General features: G+C 53.6%; 1 protein-coding gene across 9 annotated transcripts in view; it reads left to right on the top strand.

Annotated features, from left to right (window-relative positions):
- LOC122390843 (acetyl-CoA carboxylase-like) overlaps positions 1-25,001 on the top strand; it is a 54,747-nt gene that overhangs the window by 14,316 nt on the left and 15,430 nt on the right. For 5 of the 9 annotated variants that reach the window (XM_043384186.1, XM_043384183.1, XM_043384187.1 and 2 more), the window contains exons 9-28: positions 699-861; positions 1,154-1,250; positions 1,607-1,764; positions 2,036-2,263; positions 2,517-2,667; positions 3,123-3,230; positions 3,559-3,700; positions 4,013-4,116; positions 5,309-5,448; positions 5,862-6,009; positions 6,266-6,376; positions 6,684-6,833; positions 7,313-7,516; positions 7,748-7,878; positions 8,077-8,271; positions 16,406-16,544; positions 17,058-17,102; positions 18,427-18,543; positions 23,890-24,012; positions 24,438-24,656. In XM_043384186.1, coding sequence (XP_043240121.1) covers positions 699-861; positions 1,154-1,250; positions 1,607-1,764; positions 2,036-2,263; positions 2,517-2,667; positions 3,123-3,230; positions 3,559-3,700; positions 4,013-4,116; positions 5,309-5,448; positions 5,862-6,009; positions 6,266-6,376; positions 6,684-6,833; positions 7,313-7,516; positions 7,748-7,878; positions 8,077-8,271; positions 16,406-16,544; positions 17,058-17,102; positions 18,427-18,543; positions 23,890-24,012; positions 24,438-24,656 — 2,873 coding nt within the window. The remainder of the gene's footprint in view (positions 1-698; positions 862-1,153; positions 1,251-1,606; positions 1,765-2,035; positions 2,264-2,516; positions 2,668-3,122; positions 3,231-3,558; positions 3,701-4,012; positions 4,117-5,308; positions 5,449-5,861; positions 6,010-6,265; positions 6,377-6,683; positions 6,834-7,312; positions 7,517-7,747; positions 7,879-8,076; positions 8,272-16,405; positions 16,545-17,057; positions 17,103-18,426; positions 18,544-23,889; positions 24,013-24,437; positions 24,657-25,001) is intronic. The other 4 variants (XM_043384184.1, XM_043384190.1, XM_043384191.1 and 1 more) reach the window with 2 other exon arrangements.

Here is a 25,001-nt window from a genome sequence, read left to right as displayed (position 1 = left end):
CATTTTTGTTTTAAAATGTCAGCGCGTGCGTCAGTTGTTCGTTTCCGACGTAAGTCTAGACACCTTTAATTTGAAGCTCACGCTATTCGCCACGAATGCTGCCAAATTCTCCCTCAAATACCCCAGACCCCACGTCCGCATGTCGTATTGTGCGTCACACACCGTGAGCTGAGTTGACGCCGCCCGGGTTGTCTTTGCCCCATCAGGTTTCAAGCCGAGCTCTGGCACGGTGGAGTAACTGACGCCTCGTGTTCCCGTCTCCCACAGGTTTCAAGCCGAGCTCTGGCACGGTGGAGAGGAGCTGACGCCTCGTGTTCCCGTCCCCCACAGGTTTCAAGCCGAGCTCTGGCACGGTGGAGGAGCTGACGCCTCGTGTTCCCGTCGCCCACAGGTTTCAAGCCGAGCTCTGGCACGGTGGAGAGGAGCTGACGCCTCGTGTTCCCGTCCCCCTCAGGTTTCAAGCCGAGCTCTGGCACGGTGGAGGAGCTGACGCCTCGTGTTCCCGTCGCCCACAGGTTTCAAGCCGAGCTCTGGCACGGTGGAGTAACTGACGCCTCGTGTTCCCGTCCCCCACAGGTTTCAAGCCGAGCTCTGGCACGGTGGAGGAGCTGACGCCTCGTGTTCCCGTCGCCCACAGGTTTCAAGCCGAGCTCTGGCACGGTGGAGTAACTGACGCCTCGTGTTCCCGTCCCCCACAGGTTTCAAGCCGAGCTCTGGCACGGTGGAGGAGCTGACGTTCCGGAGCAGTACCAACGTCTGGGGCTACTTCAGCGTGGCCGCCTCCGGGGGACTGCACGAGTTCGCCGACTCCCAGTTCGGTCACTGCTTCTCGCGCGGCGACAACCGAGAGGAGGCCAGGGAGTGAGTGGGGTGAGGGGATCGCTCCGGGAGAGGGAGAGAGGGGAGGGAGGATTCTGCGTGCTACGGTTTGTAGTGGGGCTTAGTAGCTTCTCCGTTGTACGTTTTGCTGCGTGTATTCTGGTTTTACTTTGAAGGTGACCCATTACATAAAAGTCAGTGCTTAGATATGAGATATACGCAAAGCGGGAGCAAAGCTGCGTGGCGAAACAGTCTGTAATGTCATTGGCAGCCAACAATCATGCATGTAACCAATTATCGATTCTAATAATGACGTTATTCCGTTGTCGCGCAGGAACCTGGTGATTGCCCTGAAGGAGCTGACGATCAGGGCAGAGTTCCGCAGTACCGTGGAGATTCTCATCACACTGCTGCACACTGATACATTCCAGGTAAGATGCCGATCACATGGCCAGAACTCAAACCACCGTGTCCGCACCATTATCCTTCTAACAAAATCAGCTATCGTCGCACTGACCTCCCACCCATTGTGTTAAAACCAACGCCATCAGTCTGCACTGGTCTGGCCTTCCCTGAAACCACCAGCGCCGCTCCGACCTCTCTTCTCGACATAATGGTCATCATCGCTTTGGCCTCTCTCTTACGCAGAGTCAAAAGACCATCACTATCGCTCTGTCCTCTGCAGTCTGCAGTCCTGTGCAAGAGCATTTTAGCGTCGTGGTGACTGACCGCCCTCCTTAACGCCAGCAACCACTAGCGCTCTGACTTCCTTCCCCCTCTCCTACAGAACAACACGATCAGCACGGCGTGGCTGGACCGTCTGATCGCCGACCGGATGCAGGCCGAGAAGCCCGACGTCATGGTGGGCGTCATATGCGGCTCGCTACACATCGCCGACCAGACCATCGCCAGCGCCAACCAAAAGTTCCAGAACTCACTCGAAAAGTACGTGAATTGATAAGATGCGGTGTGTGCTCACTTTATTGTGTCCGATCAGCATTATCAACTGTGGATGATGCCGAAATGTAGCGGTCATCACAGTTTCACCAATATCGTGTCTTAGCGATGATCATGGGAATTCAAAGCAAGCTAATCGCAGTTCACTCCTTCCTTCTTTTTTGATCCTAGGTCAGATTATCAAGTGTTTGATGCTAGATGATTTTTTTTAACCCTGAGAAGGCACCAACTCCTGTTAAATGCTGTTGCCATCCCACAGGGGTCAAATTCTGCCGATGTCGTGTCTGATCAACTCTGTTGAGGTGGAGCTGATCCTGGACGGTATCAAGTACGTGGTGAGCGCCTCACGGACAGGGCCCAACCAGTACTTCCTCGCCCTCAACAACTCCTACAAGGAGATCGAGGTGCACCGGATGCGCGACAGCTCCATGCTGCTCTCCGTCGACGGCATGAGCTTCAACACGTACATGAAGGAGGAGGTCGACAGGTGAGATTTCTCAATTTCTCAGCAGAGGAAATAATATGCGAGCCGTAACAGGCGTATAAATGCTATTTTTTGTTGATACGGTTTTCATGAATGCTATTGGAAAATCGAAGACGTTTATTTGTGGCATTCGAAGTTCAAGGGCATGTCTAAAATACAGATCAGTTGAGTGTGATGAAGCGAGGCCTGAGACAAGCTACCGTTACCCGCCTCTCGGTACAGTAACCGATGGTAACCTCCCGCTCTGTCACCTCAGTTACCGAGTGGTGATTGGAAACCAGACGGTGGTGTTTGAGAAGGAGAACGACCCGACCATCCTCCGCGCCCCCTCCGCCGGCAAACTGATGAACTACCTGGTGGAGGACGGCGGCCACGTGGTCGCCGGACAGCCCTACTGCGAAATAGAGGTAAGATCACGTGGTCGCCGGACAGCCCCACTGCGAAATAAAGGTGGGAACGGTTGGCATTGGGTATTGATCACGTGGTCGCCGGCCAGCCCTACTGCGAAATAGGGGTAGGAACGGTTATCCTTAGGTCACAGGGTGGACGGACAGTTCGCTACTGCTCGAGATCGATGATGAAACAGTCATTGTTGGTTAATGCTTCACGAGAATATCATCGGATAGTCATGTTTCGAGTTGGAGGTGGATCACCCAGGTGGGAATGCCGGCTGTAAAGACGAAAGACTGGAATAATTCGGAAATAATTGTAGAGAATGATTGCATCAGAAGCCGCCTGGTGTCAGTGATGACCCGTGCGCCGGAATCCAGTGATATCCCTGTGCGCGTCTGGTGGCCATCATCTCCATGTCCCCACGCGCGGTTCTCCGCTCTGACACTGATCCGTCTGCTCACCTCAACAGGTGATGAAAATGGTGATGACGCTCCACTCGTCCGTGTCGGGCTCAGTGACGTACAACAAACGGCCGGGCGCAGTGCTCAACGCCGGGAACATCATCGCCAGACTCGAGGTACGGGTAGAGCTCTGCAGATCGCAGCTCATAGACCACAACCTTCTGCCTGCTCAAAGCTGGTCAATCAAAGCTGATAGACTTAAAACATGTCATGCCATACAGCTATCAACTCGTGGCTGATTGGCCACAGTTCACACAGCCTTCTCGAAGCTTAGGTCTCACCTTAGCTCTCACTAAAGATTGCATCACAAACTGTGGCATCACAAGCTACTGCTGACGGTAATCTCATTAACTAGATCGAGGCAGTTTTGTTACTGTATCCGTTCTCCCGACTCCCTGTCACCTTCTCTGTCCTCCGCCATTTAACTTTTGCGTCTTCTGTCAGGTGGACGACCCGAGCCGCGTGACCCGCGCTCGCCGCTTCACGGGCACCTTCCCGGAGGTGAAGCACGACCTGAAGGTGATTGGTGACCAGCTGCACCAGCGCTTCCAGTGCGACAAACAGCGGCTCGAGAACATCCTCAGCGGTGAGACACGGGGACCAAGCCTGGGAAGGGGAGCGGACGCTCGAATATGCTCAGAAAAAGTACGGGGAAAGTCTGAGAGTCATATGGGGCAACCATGGGCTTTCCTTGACTTCTCCTGAATAAAGAATGTTTCTTATAGACGATCGTATATTTTACATATTAGTCTTCCTAGAAATTCACCCGCTACGTCGTGTATTTTGTTTTACTCGTAATTCCTGCGTGACAAGCAATAATGTATAACTTCATATGTGTTCTTCACACCCTCGTGCTGAAATGTTCTGGTGTACTGAGTGTGACTGTGCCCGCTGTCAGGCTACTGTCTGCCGGAGCCGGTGTTCCTGAGCCGGGTGAAGGAGACGGTGGAGAGCATGATGGCCGCGCTCCGGGACCCGTCACTGCCGCTCCTCGAGCTGCAGGTCAGTGGACTGACGCGATATACCCTCACTGTTTGGCTTCGGACAGCAGCTGTGGGCTGCGGCTGGCCCTAAAATGGCATCGGGTCATTATTATTACCAGTAAAACGCCTTTTGGGCGAAGAACGAGCGAGCGAGATAGTGAGCCCTGCACGTGCGTAAGGGCGAGAGGATACTTCCAACGGGGCTTGTGCAAAGCACCCTTCTAATCGGTCGCTAGCGGTGTGCCAAATTTGAACGCAATCGGCCCAGCCGTTCCTGAGATCTGGTAGCGGCATTCTGCACGTGCGCACGTGCAAACGGGGTCCAAACTGACTTTTGCACGGCACCCTACTAACCGGTCCCCAACCGTGTACCAAATTTGAGCGCAATCGGCCCAGCCGTTCTCGAGATCTGGAAGCGCCCCCTGCACGTGCGCACGTGCAGTAGCACCCTAACCGCAACACATGGGAATGCATTGCCTGATAGGTGCCTACCTGTATGCCAAGTTTCAGCGAATTCGCCCCAGTAATTACCGAGTTATTAAAATGGGAACAAATTCGATGCCTCTTATTGTTGTATTTTGCACGTGCACCGGGGGTGACCCACGTGCATCGAGAGTATCCTATTTTTGGTAGAAGGGATGCTGCTACCCTACAAAAATTACCGCAAGTCAATCGCCCAAGCGGCTGCTAAGATATGAGCCTCTCAAAATCACTACTTTTGCAAAACAGCTTCACCCTTGACTTTTCACGTGGCACGTGCCACGACAGTCACTGAAGTGTGTCAAAAGTAGTCAATTACGGGGTAGAAGGGATGGGGCTACCCAGCAAAAAAGACCGCAGGCCAATCGGTCCAGCGGTTGCTGAGATATAAGCTTCTCAAAAGCGTTACAGGCCGGGCCGGGCCGGGCCGGGCCGCTCATACTGAGATTTTTCCGTTATATTGAAAAGACTTCGCTTCGCTCGCTGCGCTCGCTCGCTCGTAATCACTTTTGCTTCTGGTGACATTATGCTGATCGTAGTTATCCGTATCTGCCGTTAACAATATCACAGCGCTATCATCAGCTGAACGTTGTTTCATATTCGGTAACTCTCATCAAGGCAAAATACAGTTATACAGTTACCGCAGGCCGGGTATAGATAGAGCTGCTACGACTGATATAGGGAGAGCTTCTGCTTGCCGTATCTGACCGTCTATCCTCCTCGACCGACAGGACATCATTTCGTCCATCTCGGGCCGCGTGCCGCCCGTTGTGGAGAAGCGGATCCGGCAGCTGCTGAACCAGTACTCGTATAACATCACCTCGGTGCTCACCCAGTTCCCCAGCCAGAAAATCGCCAACGTCATCGATAGGTGCGGATAGTCCTGGTTGAGTTTTGGGTAGGCTGGAGGAGATGGGATGGACTGTCTTTTGGCCTGGCGGAGGGGCGGGCTTGGTTGTTCTCTAGTCTGGAAAGGCACGGAGCGGGACGGGACGGGTCGGTCTTCCGGCCTATGCAGTGGAAGGACGAGGAAGGAACTGTCTCGCGGGCTGGGAAGAGACTTTTGGGAAGACCTGCGCGGAGGGTCTCTTTCCTAGCCTGACTAATGGTGGAAGGGATCTGAGGCCTGTCTTCCGGGCTGGGACTCGCGATTGAAGTCATTGTCGATACCTACCCCATTACTTGAACAGGGTCGGAATTGGAAACGCCTTTGCTTCTCTTTCCCAGCCTCCCTCTGTCGCGCTCTCTATTTCACCATTGCCCATCCCTTCCCCTCTATTCCAGTCACGCGGCGACGCTGCAGCGCCGCCAGGACCGCGAGGACTTCTTCCTCACCACCCAGGGCGTGGTGCAGCTGGTGCAGCGCTACCGGAGCGGCATCCGCGGCCGGCTCAAGGCGGTCGTCCAAGACCTGCTGCGGCTCTACCTGCAGGTAACGCAGGCGGCCGGCGGACCGCTACGGAAGGGTACGGCGGCGATTGGTTTTTGGCAGAGCGCTGGTGGATCTCTTTTTGGCGATTGGTGTTTGTTGAAACTATCTTATTACAAGAAGGAAGGAACTATGATTCAACGTCGGGCTAGCTCAAATTTTTGTTGACTAGGTCCCCATACGTTTTGCATCCGCTTATGAAATCACGCTCAATGGCTCCTTTGACCTGTGAACCCTGACCGTCATGCCGCGTCCCCAGGTGGAGAGTCAGTTCCAGGTGGGCTCGTACGACAAGTGCGTCCACCTGCTGGCAGAGAAGCACAAGGACGACATGGCCGTGGTGGTGCAGACCATCTTCTCACACTCCATGGTACGGCTCGGGAAATAACGTTCTGCGTAATTCAATAGCAGTTAAATGTGCATTGTGAGCCTTGAGTCTGCCATTTTAACCAGCTGACGTTATTATGCAAATTCTTAGTTATTGCTCATCTGTGCTGATTTTGCTGTGGTTTTTATTCATTTTGTTTGATGCTTAGGTTTCCTTATTGCTGTTTGCGATTCCTGCCATCTATTTCATTTAACGATGCGGCGCCTTGTGCCAAAGTCCGCCCTTGCGCCCGTAGTCTCGACCTATTCTCTGCTATGCTAACCATTCGCCCGCTCCCGCTGTGCCACAGGTGGTGCAGAAGAACCAGCTGGTGACGCTGCTGCTCGACTACCTGGTGAAGGCCGACCCGCAGATGCCCGACGAACTCTCCGGCATCATGGAGGAGCTCACCACACTGAGTCGCACCGAGAATGCCAAGGTGTCGCTGCGCGCCAGACAGGTACGAGAGCTGCAGAGAACGCCAAGGTGGCACTGCGAGCCAGACAGGTACGAGAGCTGCAGAGAACGCCAAGGTGGCACTGCGAGCCAGACAGGTACAGCAGCGAACCGGCAGCTGAGCCAACGGTTTAGCTGGCGCTGAACGTACTGCTGACCCAGTTCGGTTCGGCGGCAGGACGTCTTGGGAGACGTGTTCTTTAATGATTATTACCGAGCGACAGATGACTGGCTCTGATTGCATTGAGGCGGCTGCCTAGAAGAATAGCTGGACAAGCCATTGAATTGCCATTTTTTGTATGATTTAGCATCCAAATGTGCTACTTTTAATTGAACTGATCAGAAATGTAATGTGTGGACGTCTTTGTTTCGTAATCACCTTAGTGTTTCTATTTGTTGACCAGCCTCTCATCGGCTGTTGAGCAAGACGGCTTCAGCTAACTCGCCGCTTTCCCTTTGTCTTTCCTCCCGACCGTTCGACAGATGCTGATCACGGCCCAGCAGCCGGCCTATGAGCTGCGGCACAACCAGATGGAGTCCATCTTCCTCTCCGCCGTCGACTCGTTTGGCCGCGGATACCAGCCGGAGAACCTGCAGAACCTGATCCTCTCCGAGACGAGCATCTTCGACATCCTGCACGACTTCTTCTACCACCACAAGACTGCAGTGCGAGTGTCGTCACTCGAGGTGAGCACGGTGACTGGTGAAGCTACTGCAGGGCTGGACGAGTGATATAATTAAAGGTGTTTGGGGAACTATTTGACAAGTTATGACATTCAGCACACCTAGTGAGCTACTCATGTAACAAGCTTTTTGGACGATGCACCATGCTCCGAGGGACAACCCTCTTGCTTTGATGCGACACTATTTTGATGTGTTCCTACGTCATGTGCTAACCTTGTTGACGAATTCCCTCAGGTGTACGTGCGGCGCGCCTACATCTCCTACGATCTGGCGTGCGTGAAGCACTTTGAGCTGCCGACGTCTGCCGGATTCTCCATCTGCGTGGTGTTGTTCAGCTTCTTCCTGCCGACGTCTCACCCCAACAGGTAGGGCGGCGTCGGCCGGTCCGCCGTCCGCCGGCGCAGCACTCAGTGTCGTCTGTGAGCCGCGTCCGTATCACGTGCCGTGCCGTGCCGTGCCGTGCCGTGTCCGCACCACCCCGTCCGTGACGCCTGGGTGACCGGTGGAGGGGTGGGTGGGTGCCCCGTGGTGACCAGCCGGCCGGCGCTGTCGCTCTGTTGCAGCGCCGACCGTAACCTGAAGCGGCTGAGCGTGTCTCGCGCGGCGCCGCCGTCGTCGCACAGCGCCACCGGCCTGCTGTCGGTGGGTGGCGCCGGCCGACCCCGCTCGCCGTCGCCTCACTCGCCGGCGACGCTGCAGCGGCCCGTACCGTCGGCCGGCCACGGCGCCCTCTCTAGTAGCAGCTCGCCGGCGCTCAGGTAACGCTGCGCCGCCGGCTGACGCGCCGCCGCTGCTGCCGCCGCTGCTGCCCGCGCGGTCCGCTCCGGCGGCCCCTCCCCATGGTGCTGGCTCTCCCGCCGACGGCTCTCGCCGGGCTGTCACCAGATGCTGCCATGTGCGGCTGCTCCGCGGCTGCTTCTACGCCAGCTGCCGCCGCTGCCTGTCGCACAATGCTGCCTCTTTCACTGCACTATCTCTGGTTTTTTCTCTGCATCGGGCATGGAGTCGCTATCTTTTCGACATTCTCTTTCAGTGTACACTATTGGTCTTCACTGGTTGTTGATTTTACATGCACTGCTTTCTTGTGTTTCTTCTTTTCTCGAAACTGTGACGGCATGTCCTTCTACATATATTCTGTTTCGCACTGCTATTATTTTCGTTTTTTTTTCTCCTGATTTCAGAGCTTTTTTATATTTCCATCATGACGTGTATATGTTTGCTTGATGCATTTGGTGGTGGGCACGCACATGCGTTTGTGACTGATTCACGCTTGCGTCGGGCTGTACGCGCATGTCTGTGCTGTCCTTATCTGCCGTTTACGATCAGGTGACGAAGGTCTGTCCCATCTGGGGCGACTGGCCTGTGGCTCCGCTCTGATGGTGAAGGAAATCAGTTCTTTTTGGAAATCAGTACAGACTTTCCGCCTCGGGCCCTGGTCTAGTATTGCGCCTTGGCTGCGCTGTTGCTCGCTGGGTACGCGCTGGTTGCTAGCTTAGAGGCTGTGCTTCGGCTCGCTAGCTGAAGAAAAGCGTGAGGGGCGGGCCGCCGGACGGCGGGCAGCGGTCGGAGCGCATTTGTGTTAGGGCCAAGTAAAGCTGCATATACCACAACACGGTGTATTGTGCTTCCAGCGACCGAAGACCAATCACGGACACGGCGACCCGCCGACTGACCCAGTCTGGTCACGGTCGCGCCCTTATATAACCACGGCACAGAGCGCATGCGCGATGACCGCGCGGCGGTCAGGCGGCTCGCCGGCCGGACGGCCGGGCCGCCGACCCCGCCCTGTTCCACGCCCCACTGGGCCCCACACGGCCGGTCCGCGGTCACAATATCCCAACACTCCTCCCCCCATAAAAGAAACGTTTCCACTTGGTCAAGTAACAAAGAAACGCAACACACTACGCGACCGGAACGCGACCGGAAATACAAACTGATTCAGACACTGGTGATGCACATCGAGAGCATCCGAGGCCTAAGATTGAAAACGATCTGGGGGGAGCGACACTCTGCCAGACCTGGTCACATACGCGCCCCGCACAGATGTACCCCCATTCCCCACCTGATCTCGGGCCCGCCGGCAGAGGTAGTACAACGCCAGTGGATCCGGTCCAGTCTTCTCGGACCCCGTCTGCTTCCTGGGACCCGTTTCTGTGGCTGTGTCCGATGCGTCGTCCCTCCTGGTGCTTCCAGACGTTTCCTGTTTGTGGGACTCCCGTTCCACAGCTGGCTTTAGCTGGTTGAAGTGCAGAGCCTTTTCCTTGCCCTTGTCGTCACGGACGAGGTACGTTACTCCTCTCTCTCCTCCGAGGCGGCCGATGATGGTGCCCGGGCCTTTGTAGTACAGTCCCAGCCCTATACCCTATTATCCCGAATCCATACCCGGTCACCAGCCTCGAACCCTTTTCCGCTCGCGCGCTGGTTGAATCGGGTCGCAGCCTCCGTAGCACTGGCCCGGGTTTTCCTGATAGTCGTCTGATAAGCCTCTGAAATGGCCTTTAGACGGTCTTCAAGGTAGCACCGGATATTTACCGCCCGATCCGGAGGGTTGATGACCGCATCGAGTGGCGTTTTCGGGTGGAATCCGTGCAGCAGAAAGAACGGGGAATATCCGGTGACGCTGTGCACAGAGGTGTTGTAAGCCATGCAGTACGCCTTGATGTCAGCGTCCCAGTTCGTTCCCTGAGGGTCAACGTATTTGGCGACCATGTCCTTGAGTGTTCTCATAAAACGCTCTACCATACCATCACTCTCGGGGTGATAGGGCGTTGTACGCGTTTTCTGGATGCCCAGTCGCTTGCACATGCACTGGAACAACGCAGACTCAAATTGGCCTCCTTGGTCCGAGTGAATCCTGTCTGGCACCCCCATGTCGTAAACCCAATCCAACAGCACCGTGGTTACGGTTTCGGCATCCTGCCGTCTGACTGGGTACACTCGGACGTATTTAGAAAAGTAGTCCATGATGACTACTGCATATCGGTTGCCATTCTCCGACACCGGCATCTCAGTGATGTCAATCGCAATTCTGCGGAACGGCTGACTCGTGACCTCCGTCACCAGAGGAGCCCGTTTCTTCGGTGCAGGGCGATGGCGCCGTTGGCAAAGGTCACACGTGCTGCAGTACCGACGGATGTCCGCGAACATGCCGGGCCAGAGGAAGCGCTGTCGCACTCTTTCCGTTGTTCGACTCCGTCCCAAGTGTGCGGACGTCGGATGGTCATGGGCGAGCGTCATGATCCTTGATCGCATCGAATCGGGGACCAGGGCCCGGAAGCCCCACTTCGTCCTCATGCCGAGGACGCCCTCCCGCACTTCGAGCTGCGTCCAGCTCCCACGCAGTAGCTCCCACTCGGCGAGAGGGTGATCGTGCGGTGGTTCCCGACTGCCCAGACAGGCGTTCCGCATGACACTGAGGACCTCGTCCTCTTGTTGCGCCGTCTGCAACTCCGATTGTCCTGGTGCTTCAGTGATTAGGCGTCCCGCCTGGTCACCCTTCGCACTAGGTGGCGCAGTAGGCAGTGCGCAGACTTGGTCAAGTTCTGCTGCGCCTCGAGTCTTCCCCCCACATTCTTCCTCTTCACCAGCAGGTTCTTGGGCTCTTGTAGCTGCGGTATGCACGGGTGCTTGACCGGTTTCGGCGGGACAAGACTTGCTGCGCTTACCCGTCCAGATATTGCCGTTGACTGGTCGCTGCCGGGACATCGCATCGGCATTGCCGTGATCACGGCCCGGCCGGACAACCACCCGGAACTGGTAAGAGCTCAGCTCGATGGCCCACCGGCCACGTCTTCCCGTCCCGTCACGTTCCACATTGATGGACTCCGGTACACCCGTGAGTGGTTTGTGATCGGTCACGACTTCGAATTCTGCTCCAACTGTGTACTGGTTGAATCGCCGGATGGCGTGAACGATGGCCCAGAGTTCTTTATCATATGTTGGCCATCTGCGCTGTTGCTTTGTCAGCACCTTACTGTCGTAGGCGATGACTCTCTCCGTGTCACCCACCCGCTCCGCGAGCACTGAACCGACTGCAGAGTCGGACGCATCCGTGTACAAGACGAATGTACCACGGAACGTAGGGAGGGCTAACACTGGAGGTGCAGTCAGCGCCCGCTTCAGACTCTCAAAAGCTGCTTCAGCTTCCGGCGTCCACGTCAGGTGGTCACCCACCACCTTGGCTTCCCTCAGCGGCTTCGTGAGATCCATGTATTGTGGGACAAAACGGCTGTAATATCCGCACAATCCGAGGAAGCTCTTCATGCCCTCTTCCGTCTTCGGTGGAGCCCAGTCGAGTATCTTCTGGATGTTATGTGGGTCCGGTAGGAGTCCCTCCTTTGCGACCCGGTGACCGAGGAACGTAACTTCGCGTTTTGCGAGGCGGCACTTTTCTGGTTTGAGCTTCAGCTTCGCCGACCTCACTCGCTTGAAGACATCACGGAGCGTTGCGATGTGCTCGTCCTCGGATCTGCTTGATATGATGATGTCATCAAGGTAGACTAAACAGCGTTTCGAGTCCAGACCTGCAAGCACCAGTTCCATGAGTCGCTGGAATGTGGCTCCAGCATTTTTGAGACCCATGGCCATCACCCTGAACTGATGGAGTCCTTTGCCCGTGGAGAACGCCGTCTTTTCTCGGTCCTCTGTGGCCAGCGGGACCTGCCAGTAACCGGTCGCCATGTCGAGCGTCGTGTACCACGTCGCCCCCGCTAGGGTATCCAACGCCTCGTCGACCCTCGGCAGAGGATGCGCACATCCGCGAGTTCGGCTGTTGATCGCGCGGAGATCGACGCAGAAGCGGAAACTTCCATCTTTCTTTCTGGCCAGGACGACTGGGGAGCACCAAGGACTTGTACTCTCTTCAATTATTCCATCTTTCATCATCTGCGTCTTCTGCATCTCGACTTGCTCGCGGAGTTTAACTGGTACCCGCCGTGGTCTCTGCTTCACGGGAGCCTCCTCCCCTGTGTCGATGTGGTGTTCGAGCAAATCTGTCTTGCCGATATCACCCGCATACTGACTGAAGATGTCTGCATATTCGCTGAGAATGGTTCTGAGCTTCTCCTTTCCTTCCGCTGAGAAGTCAGATCCGTCCACATCAAGTACTTCTGTCACAGTCGTATTCTGACGCCTTTCTGTTCTGCAGCTCACATCATCAACGTCATCATCATCACTGTCCTCAACGCCTCCGTCTGCAGCCAGGCACAACTTGTACTCGCAGTCCTTCTCGTTTGTAGCATCATAAAATGTCCCTAGGTCACTGCCTCTGAGAACACGGACTTCTTCAGACCCAACGTTTGTCAAAATGATCGAGACGCACCCGTCGTCGTCTGCAACGACCAGAGCCCTCGGAGTCAGGAGTCCCTCCCGCTCCGCTACGGTTGATGGCTCGAATATCCCGGCTGCACCCATTTCATCACTCTGCACGCCGTCCACTCTCTCCAGCTTACCGGCTACCACGCTCTCTGACCGTGCTGGAATGACGACGTTCGACAGTAATCGCACTCGCGCACGTCTTGGGCGAACCTGCTCCCGGCTCGGCAGGGGAACGCTCATGGTTCCAATCTTGAATGAGCCAGCGTCGTCGTCGATGACCGTGCGATGCATGCACGTGAAGTCGCGACCTAGTATCACGTCGTACACGAGGTCGTCTGCCACGGTCACTACCGGGCATCGGAAGCTGACTCCATCAATGCATAATGAGAGGTTTTCCAACTCACCAACTACCTGGAGGGAGGTACCTCCCGCTCCGATAGCATTGCGCGCGCTCGGGCTGAGCCGGATTGCTCTGAGTGCTGGGTTCCCCTCATAAAATCCTCTTCGCATCATGGTGAAGTCGGCACCAGTGTCCACCAGCGCCCATGTCGGAGCGCCGTGAATGACGACCCGAACAGCCGACGCCGTGAGTGGGGACGCTTTCGAGAGGACTGGGACCTGTCCCACGGCTCCAGTCCGGTTCAGTTTTCCTGATGCGCACCGGCGCCCCGCCGGGGATCAGCAGCTCTTGTCTCGGAGTGGCCTCCGCCAGTGCTGCCACCCTGGAAGTATTGGCACCCCGCCATCCAGTGGCCCTGCTGCCCGCAACATAAGCAGAGCGGCAGCGCGCGCCCATCCCTTGTCGACGGCAGTGAAATGGGGCAGTGTCGCTTGAGGTGACCCAATTCTCCACAGCCGAAGCATCTGACGCTAGGTGAACCACGGCTACGCTCGGGGCAGTCTCGCTGAAAATGACCCGGCTGCTCGCAGCGGTAGCACCGGGGAAGTCGGCGAGACTTACTCGCATCAGTTGTCGTCTTCGGCGCCATTGTGATGGCCGATATCGACTCGTGTAGCCCGCGAATATGATCTTCGATGGCTGTGAGCCGGTTGTTGTCCGTCACAGTCTTTTCTGTTTGACCCGCGGTTGCTTCACCCCCGACCGGGCGGACCGCCCCGATGACGTCGATCTCATGATTTCGCACTGCCTTGATCGTCTTCCTCGTCTCCTCGAATTCTTTACTAACGCGTACCGCGTCAGTCAGTGTGGATACGTTTTGGCTGATTAACCTCTCTTGCAATTGCGTGTCACGGAGGCCACAGATGAATCGGCCGCACTGGAATCCCTCCATACCACTGTGTTCGCTGGGCAGAGCCGGCTGGGCTAGCCCACTCAGCTCTCTGATCCTGGCTGAGAAGTCTTCAACAGACTCCGAAGGTGACTGGCAAACTCGGTTGAGTTCGGCATGAGCCTGCAACGTGCTTATTTGCCGACCGAACCGACTTTTCAGTGCTTCAACCACCCTGCCGTAGTCCTTCCGTGACTCTTCGGTGAGTGACGCGAATGTGTCCAGTGCGACTCCGTCCAAAAGACCCACCATAGCCGCCAGCCGGTCCCCGGCTTTCATGCTCGCCGTCTGAGCTTCGAATCGGCGGAACCATTTCTGCCACACTTCCCCCGACTCTCCACTAAATTTCGAAGCTCTTGAAAGGAAAATGGTAGATAAATCCATAGTTTGTTATACTGAACTCTACTGGAGAGAACCTCTCACCGCCCAAAGTCTCTACTCACCGGCTCCCTCCACCTTTTCCACCGTGAGCTTGCGTAGGCCGTCACAGAACTCTCACAGCAATCTTCTTTCTTAAAAACTCATATGCAGCCCATTTACGTTATTGGTCCTACCGACCGCGCCAAAATATGTTAGGGCCAAGTAAAGCTGCATATACCACAACACGGTGTATTGTGCTTCCAGCGACCGAAGACCAATCACGGACACGGCGACCCGCCGACTGACCCAGTCTGGTCACGGTCGCGCCCTTATATAACCACGGCACAGAGCGCATGCGCGATGACCGCGCGGCGGTCAGGCGGCTCGCCGGCCGGACGGCCGGGCCGCCGACCCCGCCCTGTTCCACGCCCCACTGGGCCCCACACGGCCGGTCCGCGGTCACAATATCCCAACATTTGTGCACTCAGCAGTCCTCGACTCTTCGGTTCTTTCGGATCGGCCGAACTGACTCGGCCCGGTCTCTCCGATCGAGCTCACTTTGCCTTTCCGACGCCGGCAGTGCGTTCCAGCGGGTCTATACTTTTCACTGATCTTTGGGCGGCAAGAGCTGTGTCGGTGACTAGCTCTCCTCGCCTTAGAGGTCTTCCAGTTGAGTCTGGCTCATCGGTCATGTTCACGGTCAGAACGACCGTTTGAGGCACGCTCAGAGCCTTCTGGTCACACTTGAGGAGTGCCGGGTCCGCACTTGACTGTACTCTCGTCCTTCCTCAACACACAAGAGGGCCTTGATGGAAGAGCTGACTCCTGTGTTGATGATGGCCATTTGGTGCAGATATTGTGTTTTTAATGTTCGCTCAGCTACTATCGGCAAATGTGTATCTGAGGCCTCTTGCACCAAAATCCTCTTGCACCAATGCTTGGATTATTTTGCATCGTATACCCAGTCCAAGTCTCAAATGTAACAATTTGCGTGCAAAATTTGGCAAGCGTATGTGGGATTATGTATTGGGCAATTGCAAACAAATTTACCACCGTTAGATTAGCTTATTTTGAAATCGGTTTTTCGATTTTACCTAGCTAGGTAGTTTGGTGCAAGAGGCCTCTGTACCCTCCTAACTTATACTCGTGCTGCACGATTCGCTATCTTATTGTTTTACTTTCTGTTGTGAAACATTGGTGTTTTCTTTCGTGCTTTCATTTTTTTGTCTGCTTGATTCATGCTGCACATTTTGCTTGCTACATTGCTTCACTTATGCACAGTGTTCACATGCATATGCATCTATGTTCAGTCATCAGTCGTTTTATCAGTCAAGTTTTGCCGGGCTTTGATTTTTAAGCATAAGTCATATTCAAATAAAGTCTCAGTCCAGTAAATGTCAACGCAGATTGTCATTCTCACAGATCATAGAACTCTGTACACCTCTCTGGCGTACAGCGGCTTATGCACAGATTTAGAACATTATCATTTTCATAAGGTAGCTTTTGACTCAAAGAAATACACAGATGAAAGAGAAGACCGCATTTTCATAGACACCTTTTTCAACTTATTTTCATCCTTTTATTCCATTTCCCCTCTCCTGGCTTCATTCCGAACCTCTTCAGTCTTCACGAGCACACAATCCCATTTTTGTGTTATGAATTCTCTCGCTCACCTATCTACTTTTCCAAAGACCAACTGGTCCCCGCCGCACCCTCCCATCGATCCTAGTGTCCTCCCGTGCCTTTCATCACTGTCTCCTCTGACCCCAGCTCTCCCCTCAGGAGTTGGCCAACGATCGTCCTCTCTTCCACCCTCAGACTGACCAGTGACCCGCTCCCCGTCCCCACACTGACCAGTGGGCAGGAGCCGCGTTCTTATTCCATTGGACTGTTAACTAACCCTCTCCCTTCCATCTCGGTCTGACAGGCTGAGCGGCAAGCTGGACCAGCCGGGCCACCCGCTGCTGCCGGAGCGCGAGTCGTGTGACCGCGTCGGCTGCATGGTGGCGTTCCGAAACTTCGAGCAGTTCGAGGCGGGCTTCGAGGACCTCGTGGAATTGGCTCAGGTACGGCGGGAGGATAGCGGGTGCTAAGAGCGGCAACCATGCAGGTAGGGAGAGTGGGATGATGGATGGCCTTTGTTAGGTTGTGATGTTTGCCACGTTGTCGTATGAGTAAATTTGTGTTACCGTGTTGCTCTCAGCATAGGTTTGCCAGAATGTGTTATTTATTTTCGTGTAAAACCGCTATTTAGAGCGTTTAAAGATCATGATTAGTTATGTTTAAGATGCTGTTAGGAAAGGAGAATATACAATGCGGTGTTAGGTGCTTATCTAGCCGTCACTTAGGAACTACGCTTAAAAGCCAGAAAGCGCGAAATTTTACAACTTTGTAGTCGTGTTCTCTCGGTGCGTGCTCGCGGACCGTCGGGTTGTAACATAGATAACATCTATGGTTGTAACAATGCGCTCGCTGGGTGCCGCTGTCGCTGCGTCAACTGGCCCTGACCCGGTATGTGTGTCTGTCTGTGTGTGCGTGCGTGTGTGCGTGCGTTTCGCTCGTGACCGGACCGGGAGCAGCACACTCAGCTGGGGCCTCAGCCGACCCGCTGGCCTGACGTCAAGGTTGGAGCTCGGTAGCGCTCGTTGGCTTTCCGCGGCTAGTCCTGTGTGTCACCGTGTGTGCGTGTAGTGCGCCGCCCGCGGGGGTACCGCCAGATGTCTACTGTCGGCTTCGTGTGCTCTCTGCACCTTCTGCACACTGTCTGTCTGTCTGCCTATCCGTTTGGCCGCCTGTGGTGGCGGGCCTCTGTGTCACGGATAAATGAACTACATCGGGTGCCGCTCTAAGGCCCGAAGGACCACCTGTGGCCACTGGTAGACTACTGGTAGACTCAATGCGGCTTCTAATAGGCTCACTGAAACTTCTATAGCCAGCTAGCCTGCTAGATGCTCATCTGTCGCCTTTCTACACACGACTATTTAGGTCCACTGCTCTCAGCCATTTCACTGCTGATGATGGGTCTGCGGCAGACTGTAATTTAGTCCGACGGCTAGACGCGAGCCGTCAGAGGCAACGGCGTCTCAGAGTAACTGCGCAGCTACACGCTTCTACTAAAAGTAGACCGATCTTTCCTCGCTAGCATGGTGCGGCTGGAGCGCGTGTCAATGTTGTCACTGGCACTGCTAGTACTTGCCACTGCAGGCTGCGTAAAGCAGAAAAAGTACGCTACGAGATGTAACTGCTGTAGAGAAGCGTTTTTATACAGCTTTCGGGCTTCCTATACAAGAGTTTTATCACGTGATCCTGCTGTCTTGTTTCTGAGTGGCACATTGTAAAACTCAATGGCATGACACCGGATTCTGAGAACTGCTGTGTTTGTCACTACACCATGGTGACTTCCAATTCGACGGTATTTGTTTTATTTTGTTTTGTTGACTTAAGCTAACGCACACTGCCTAACACAAATGTTCATCGCGTGCCTCATCACTCACCATACACTGTCAGAACTCACAACATCATTTGCTGTGAATAATTAGAGCCCCTGTTTCGATTGCTGGCATTCCAGATTCATATATCAGACAGAAGCGTATTTTCCCGTGAGTCTAGCGTCGCCTTATACCTTTGGCCATAACGCTCCCTTGTTCCGCCTTACCCAAGCCTCCTCGCCAGTAGCATCCCATCCTTACATGATACCCGATCCCTGGCGGTCGTCTTCCTTGATTTAGTCCCAAGTAGTACCGCCCTTTCCATGGCCCGGCCAATCATATCATTACCCGATCCCAGACGCCCATCGTCTCGACAAAATCACCCATCAATACCGCCCTTTTTGCTTCGGTACTCATACCCGAGTCGTGACAACCGTCTCCCTAACGAACTCACCCACCAATAGGTACCGCGCTTACTGTGCATTTCCAGTACCCACGCCCTGACGACCATCTCCGGCAGGAGGAGCTGATCCCCGCGTGGCGAGACCGCGGTCAGAGCCGGGACCTCGACTCGGACACACTGGGCATGTCCATGACGCTCGGCAGCTCGCTGACGGAGATGGCTGAGGTCGGAGAGGTGAGAAAGAGGGAGGGAGTGAGGGAGCGACTGTGGGTCAGGCTGAGCTGCACGACAATTGTTACCGTTTCATTTGAAGATATTGTAAGCCATTTCGCAACAAAATATACAGGGTGTCCCGAAATTGATGCGCGGTTGGTGCCGCATGTTATGTTGTCCCTCCCGAGTGCTGAACAACTGCAATTTTACCGGCTCTGGCACCACTGACATCTTGCTGGTCACACGATCACGTGAACCAAGCGGCTAACCCGACCACGGCCGGTATTGGGCGCGGGAGGCCACTCTTGTCCAGACAGGCAACGTGGAGAAACCGCATATCACCAAAAGTGAAAAGGCACAAACTACCGATCCGCTACCGCGCGGTGGGGATGATCAAGGACGGTGTGACCCAGGTTCCGGATGCCAGAGAATTGGGCGTCAACTCTGCGACAATTAAACTTTGGATGGACCGCAAACGATCAGGAGAGACACTCAAGAACAGCACAGTTCGAGGGCGGAAGACTGCCTTGAGCCGAGTGGCGAAAATCGTGATTGTAAGTCGACCTTTAAAAAGCACCATTCAACATCGCTGACAAGAAAACTGAATGAGATGCATGTCCCAGCATACAAATCGACCCTCCACCAGTATTTGAAGACTATCTTGAAGCTGAAGCTGCTCAGCTTCAGGATGCCGACCTGGATTACCGTGGTCCAGAAGTGCAGGCAGCTGGATTTCGCCAAGACCCACAAAAACTGGACCATTCAGAACTGGATATGCGTCCTTTTTAGTGACGAGGTGCCCTTTGTGGTCTCTAAGCCCCTAACTGCCAGAACGATCGAAATGTAGGCCAACGGCAGCTCTGAGGAGTCCGCTGTCGAGACGGTGAAACGTCTGCTGAAGAATTTCATTTGGAGCATGATGAGCTACTGAGCTGGATGAGAGGCTCTCTGAGCTTCAAATCGTGCCTTGGCACAGTGATGCAAATGGGGTTCACGAGTGGCCATAAATACCCAAAACTCAAGTTTACCAAATCGAGTTAATTGCGATATGGCCGAGTAGACAAATGTTTGGGGCATCTGAAATCACATGGTTTTCACTAGGGTTACCCGCGTGCTCCGCAACGCAAAGGGGGGGATTTTTTGACCCGTGGGTATTGGGTTGGTCTGTGTCGATTTGGTTGGTAGATATCCATTTCGTTCGATTGCTTTTTTACGGCCAAGCATTTTGTAAGAAAACAAAAAGATACATCGCATCGAGGTGCCCGTGTCGTATTATCATGCGTTCTACTTTAGAATGATTCGAAAACTGGCGTGAAGTCTTTTGTGGGCCATCGATGAATTTCGCTAAAAATGACAATGTAATGGTTTGGAACATTTACATTTTTAAGGATACTGTTGCTAATCATGCAAAAATGAAGAGTGAATATTGGACAGAATTGAATGCTCTATCCAATGGTACCATATTCAATTGCCAAAGGTATCAGGTTATGCAGCAAACCCCGTGTGATTAATAAAGTGGCACAAAATTGACAAACACCATTTTCTCCTGTGATTTGCACCACCTTGATTTGGATCAATCAGCTTTTCACGATTTTTATATGAGAGGCGGTACCTTTCTTTTGCAAATAGGCGTTGATTCAACTCGCTCCGTTTAACGGTCACCTAAAAATAAAATCAATTCCAAAATCCCTCAAAAACCGCAATTTTTCAAATGAAAGTGCCCTCTCCGGTGCACGTGGCGCGTGCTATCCTCTGCATTGCACACCATTCAATAACCCGTTCAATTCTGTACACGATGCTGTTTTCCCCGTGCCGGTCGGACCCCTGGTCACCAAAATATTGCACCGGGACCGGAACCGTGTCGGCCAAAATTAGCCGTTTTCGCCCGATTTCGCACGCCGATTTATACATGTAAAGTCTATGACGCGAATTTGCACTTTTTGAGCACGCGCCACGCGCTCCCTATCAATCCGATCGAGAAAAGACCCCTCAAAGGCACGTCGCGCATCCTTGATCTATAAGTTGTGCAAATTTCACCGGGCTAGGTGCAACGGTCTGACCTGTAGTCCACGCAAAGCAGCACCAAGTCGGGACCTCGGTAACGGACAGACGCACCCTCCTCAAATAGTAATATAGACAAGCGGCTGCGCCACTTGCTTTGCTGCGTGGTAGGAAAAAATTGCGGCACCAGCCAATTTGCTTTCGAATGGTGTTTGATTCATGTCGATGTGTCGTCTAGAAGCATAGATATGGACGGAAATGTGAAGAGAATTTAAAAAAAGAACTGTTCTGAGGGCGTTGTTGGATGACATTTGGGTGATACGGGGTCAATACGGGTCAAAGGGGTCAGCCCCGGTCACTTTGGGTCAGGCCAGGTCACATAGGTCACCTCTCGTCCGCTGGGATCAGCCCGGGCCACTGTTCTGCTTTTGCCTCCACCACTACCCCTACCCCACCACTACCCCTACCACTACCCCTACCACTACCCCTACCACTACCACTACCACTACCACTACGTCTACCCCTACCCCTACCACTACATCTACCCCTACCACTACCCCTACTACTACCCCTACTACTACCCCTACCACTACTACTATCCCTACCAGTCCCCTACCCCTACTACTACTCCTACCACTACCCCTACCCCTACCCCTACCTCTACCACTACCCCTACCACTACCCCTACCACTACCCCTACCACTACCCCTACCACTACCCCTACCACTACCCCTACCACTACCCTACCCCTACCACTACCCCTACCACTACCCCTACCCCTAGCAACACCGCTGGGTCATGTCAGGTCACAGAATAATTGGATCCAATCAGTACTAAAATATCAGACTTAAAGTGTTCCCAGCCCTGCCCCTATTCGTGCCATTCCATTACGCTTAATCGTATTTGTCGGAAATGGCGCTTTGTGGCATGTGTGGCGCATTGCGACAAACGCGGCGCATTTTCACCCGGCGATTGAGCACGCATCTTTGCACCAAATTGTACCCGTATCGGACCATATTTGACAAAACTGTGCGGTTTGCGGCAAAAATGACGTCTTGTCACCAATGTGACGCATTGCGGCAAACGTGGTGCATTTGTGAATTCCATCACAAATTGTACCCATTTAGCGACAATCAACACATTTTTTCGCCACTTTTTATTCAAATTAATAACTTGCCCATCCGCCAATGCGAGGCACCCGCCACCGATCGGCATGCATTTAGTGCACAAAGTTTGTCGACCCCGGCTCTCAATGAAGATCTACGAACCGATCAAAATTTCATTGGCGTTCTTCCAGCGCGCGCCACGTGCCAACCGTGCACCCCAGCGAGTCGAAACCTGGAAAAGGCGTTGACCCGCTCTGTCACCTAAAAGGTATGCAAATTTCAACCTCCTACCCCGTACCGTCTGCCCTGTAGCCGTAACAAATTGAACCCACTACACGGCGTGGCGGACACACACACTCACACACTCACAGACAGACGGATTCTGTTGGAATAGTAAGTTAGATGTTTTTGTCAAAACCGGCCTCGTGTATAATCGTCAGAAGTCGTGACATTTTCTAGGTCGTAAAATGACGGTCAGACACTCGCAAGTTGAAACGCCGCTGGTTTGCGTTCATTTCGTACAAATTGAAAAAATTATGCATGGGAATGATCCTCAAAGCCTTCTGCTTCTAATACCGGGTCACAAAAAGCCGTGTCTCATTCGCTTTGGCGGTAATCTGACTATTTGTCATCATGTTGCAATCGCAGTTTTTTACTAAGAAAAAAATGCTTTCGTTTCACCTACAGCACTTAACACAGTGTGTGCCCGTTAGTCCACCATACCATAGCCTTCCCTAATCATTTCTGAGTCGCATCGTGAAAGAATTAAGGCGCTAGCACATGGCTGACCGGCGCTACAGAGGTTTTTGTCCAGGCGGTCGGGTGCCGCAGTGGGCGCGCAGTGGGCGGGTGGGTGCCGCCGCGCGGCGTCCGGGCGGCGCGGCGGCGCGGCCGCCCGGGTCGCCCGCTGCGCCGCGGCACCCGACCGTGCCGGATGAAAACTTCTGTAGCGCCGGTCAGCCCTGTGCTAGCGCCTTAATTCTTTCACTTTGCGACTCAGAAATGATTAGGGAATGCTATGATATGGTGCACTAACGGGCACACACTGTGTGAGGTGCTGTAGGTGAATTGAAAGGAAATATTTTTGGTAAAAAACTGCGGTTGCAACATGATTACAAATAGTTAGCTCACCGCCAAACCAAAATAGATACGGCTTTTTATGACGTGGCATTAGAAGCAGCAGGTTTCGGGGTTCATTTTCATGCATAATTTTTGCAGTTTGTATGACATGAACGCACGCTAGCGGCACTTGAATTTCAAGTACCTGACAGTCATTTTACGACATCGAAAATGTCTCGACTTCTGACAATCCTACACGAGGCCGGTTTTGACAAAAACATTAAAATCATACTTTTTCAGACACCTCAGCCATTTGCCTGACTGACCATATTACGATTTATTCGATTAAGTGAACTTGAATTTTGGGCCTTTTTCGTATTTATGGCCACTCGTGAACCCCATTTGCATCACTGTGCTTGGGGACAGACCGTGACTGCTGATTACTGTCAGCGAGGTGGTGAAGAAGACTGCTGCCATAAAGATGCTGGGGAAAAGGTAAATGGTTCAAAAACCAGAGTCAAACTTTTGTCGGACATGTCCACTCCAGGGCCATTTTCCAGCAAGAAAGTGCTCCAGCTTATCACGCCAGGAAGACCCAGGACTGGTGCCGAGCGAGGCTCCCAGGCCTCTGGGAGAGGGGACATGGTCTGGCAACAGTCTGGACCTGTCCCCGATCCAAATTATCTGGACAATCGTCAGAAAAGAGCTCAGCAAGCTCCCACGGGCTAGCTCAGAGAAGAGGCTGTTTAAGAAGACATAAACGGCATGGCGTAGTTTCAAAGGAGAGACTCTTGACAACCTGGAACGTGACACGCTAGAGTGCAATAGACCGCGTATGCAACTGAATGGGGACTATGATAACATACATATAAGCCGTGAAATAAATTCAAGCATTTCATAAGTTATTGAGGATAAGACAACCGCGCATCAATTTTGGGACACCCTGTATAGATACCCATGCTGTTTCGTTAAGTTGATGGTTGCCACGGGCGTAAATGTAGTTTTTTATGTTTTATTTGTGGACTCTAACACAGCTTTGATACCATTTTCCATGTGTCCTTTATAGATGAGGACATTTACGAATATCTTCGCTTTTCCATCAACCCTATTCTCCCTGTGACCTCCCTGTGACCTCCCTGTGAACTCCCTGTTACTTCCCCTTGATCTCTCTGTGACCGCCCACTCGCCCTCACTCCCGCAGCCTGAGGACGACCCGAAGCTGATCCTCAACATCGCCATCCGGGTGACGGAGGAAGTGGACGACGAGGCCATGAACGCCCAGCTGTCGGCGTTCTGTGCACAGCGCCGCACCTTCCTCGTACAGGTGAGGGATTAGACTGTATGACTGGGTGGTTACACTGTGGGCCATGAACGCCCAGCAGTGTCGGCGTTCTGCGCACAGCGCCGCGCCTTCCTCATACAGGTTATACAGGCTGGTGATTCGACTTGGATGACGGGGTGGTTGGTGGTTAGGTACACTGTAGTCCATGGACATGAGTGATGAGCACGAATGTAATCAAAGTTTTGTCGTTACCCAACGCTTAGTCTAACCAGCAGGCGTTATTCATTAAAACCGTGTTAATTGAGTTTCATCCAACCGTCCGTAATGCCATGCGCCGCTGCCTCAGGGGTTCGGCATGAACCTCTATTAGTATACCAGGTATACAGAGGTCTATGGCGGCGCATTTTGTTGAGAGCTAACTCCGCTTTACCACACCCTCCCGCTGACGCTCGGCGTCTCACCGACAGAGCCTGGTGCGCCGTGTGACATTCGTGGTGCTGTTCGACCACGAGTTTCCGCGCTACTTCACCTACCGGTCGCGCGATCAGTTCGCCGAGGACCGCATCTATCGGCACCTGGAGCCGGCGCTGGCCTTCCAGCTGGAGATGAACCGACTGCGCACGTACGACTTAGAGGCGCTACCCACCTCCAACCACAAGATGCACCTCTACCTCGGCAAGGCCAAGGTACGCGCCGCTCGGCCTGTCCGGACCCGTTTGGGAGAGATACTGCTGGAGGAATATGATGTGATTCTGTGCTGGAATTTCCTTTTCCTGTATCCTAGATACTAGAGACACTGTAACAAGGCGCGTGTTTTTTTCCTAAGAAACATTACTCACGTTCATGCAATAGTCTGCAACTAAGATGACTCCTCTTTTCTCTGGTCGTCATCGTTTGCCGCTTTTTGCCGCTTTTTTGTGTTAAACGCATGTTTCTGACTGAATTTTTGCCATGACGTGTCTGGTGACTGGTCCTCAATTTGTGTCTACGTTGAGAAGGTCAGGGTATTTTTGAGGGCCTTTGAAGATAAC

Source organism: Amphibalanus amphitrite, unplaced genomic scaffold, assembly GCF_019059575.1.
Source record: "Amphibalanus amphitrite isolate SeventyFive unplaced genomic scaffold, NRLGWU_Aamphi_draft 000412F_arrow, whole genome shotgun sequence".
NCBI lineage: Eukaryota > Metazoa > Arthropoda > Thecostraca > Balanomorpha > Balanidae > Amphibalanus > Amphibalanus amphitrite.
The sequence above is the reverse complement of the archived record's forward strand: the minus strand, read 5'-3'. Positions and strand labels throughout refer to the sequence as shown.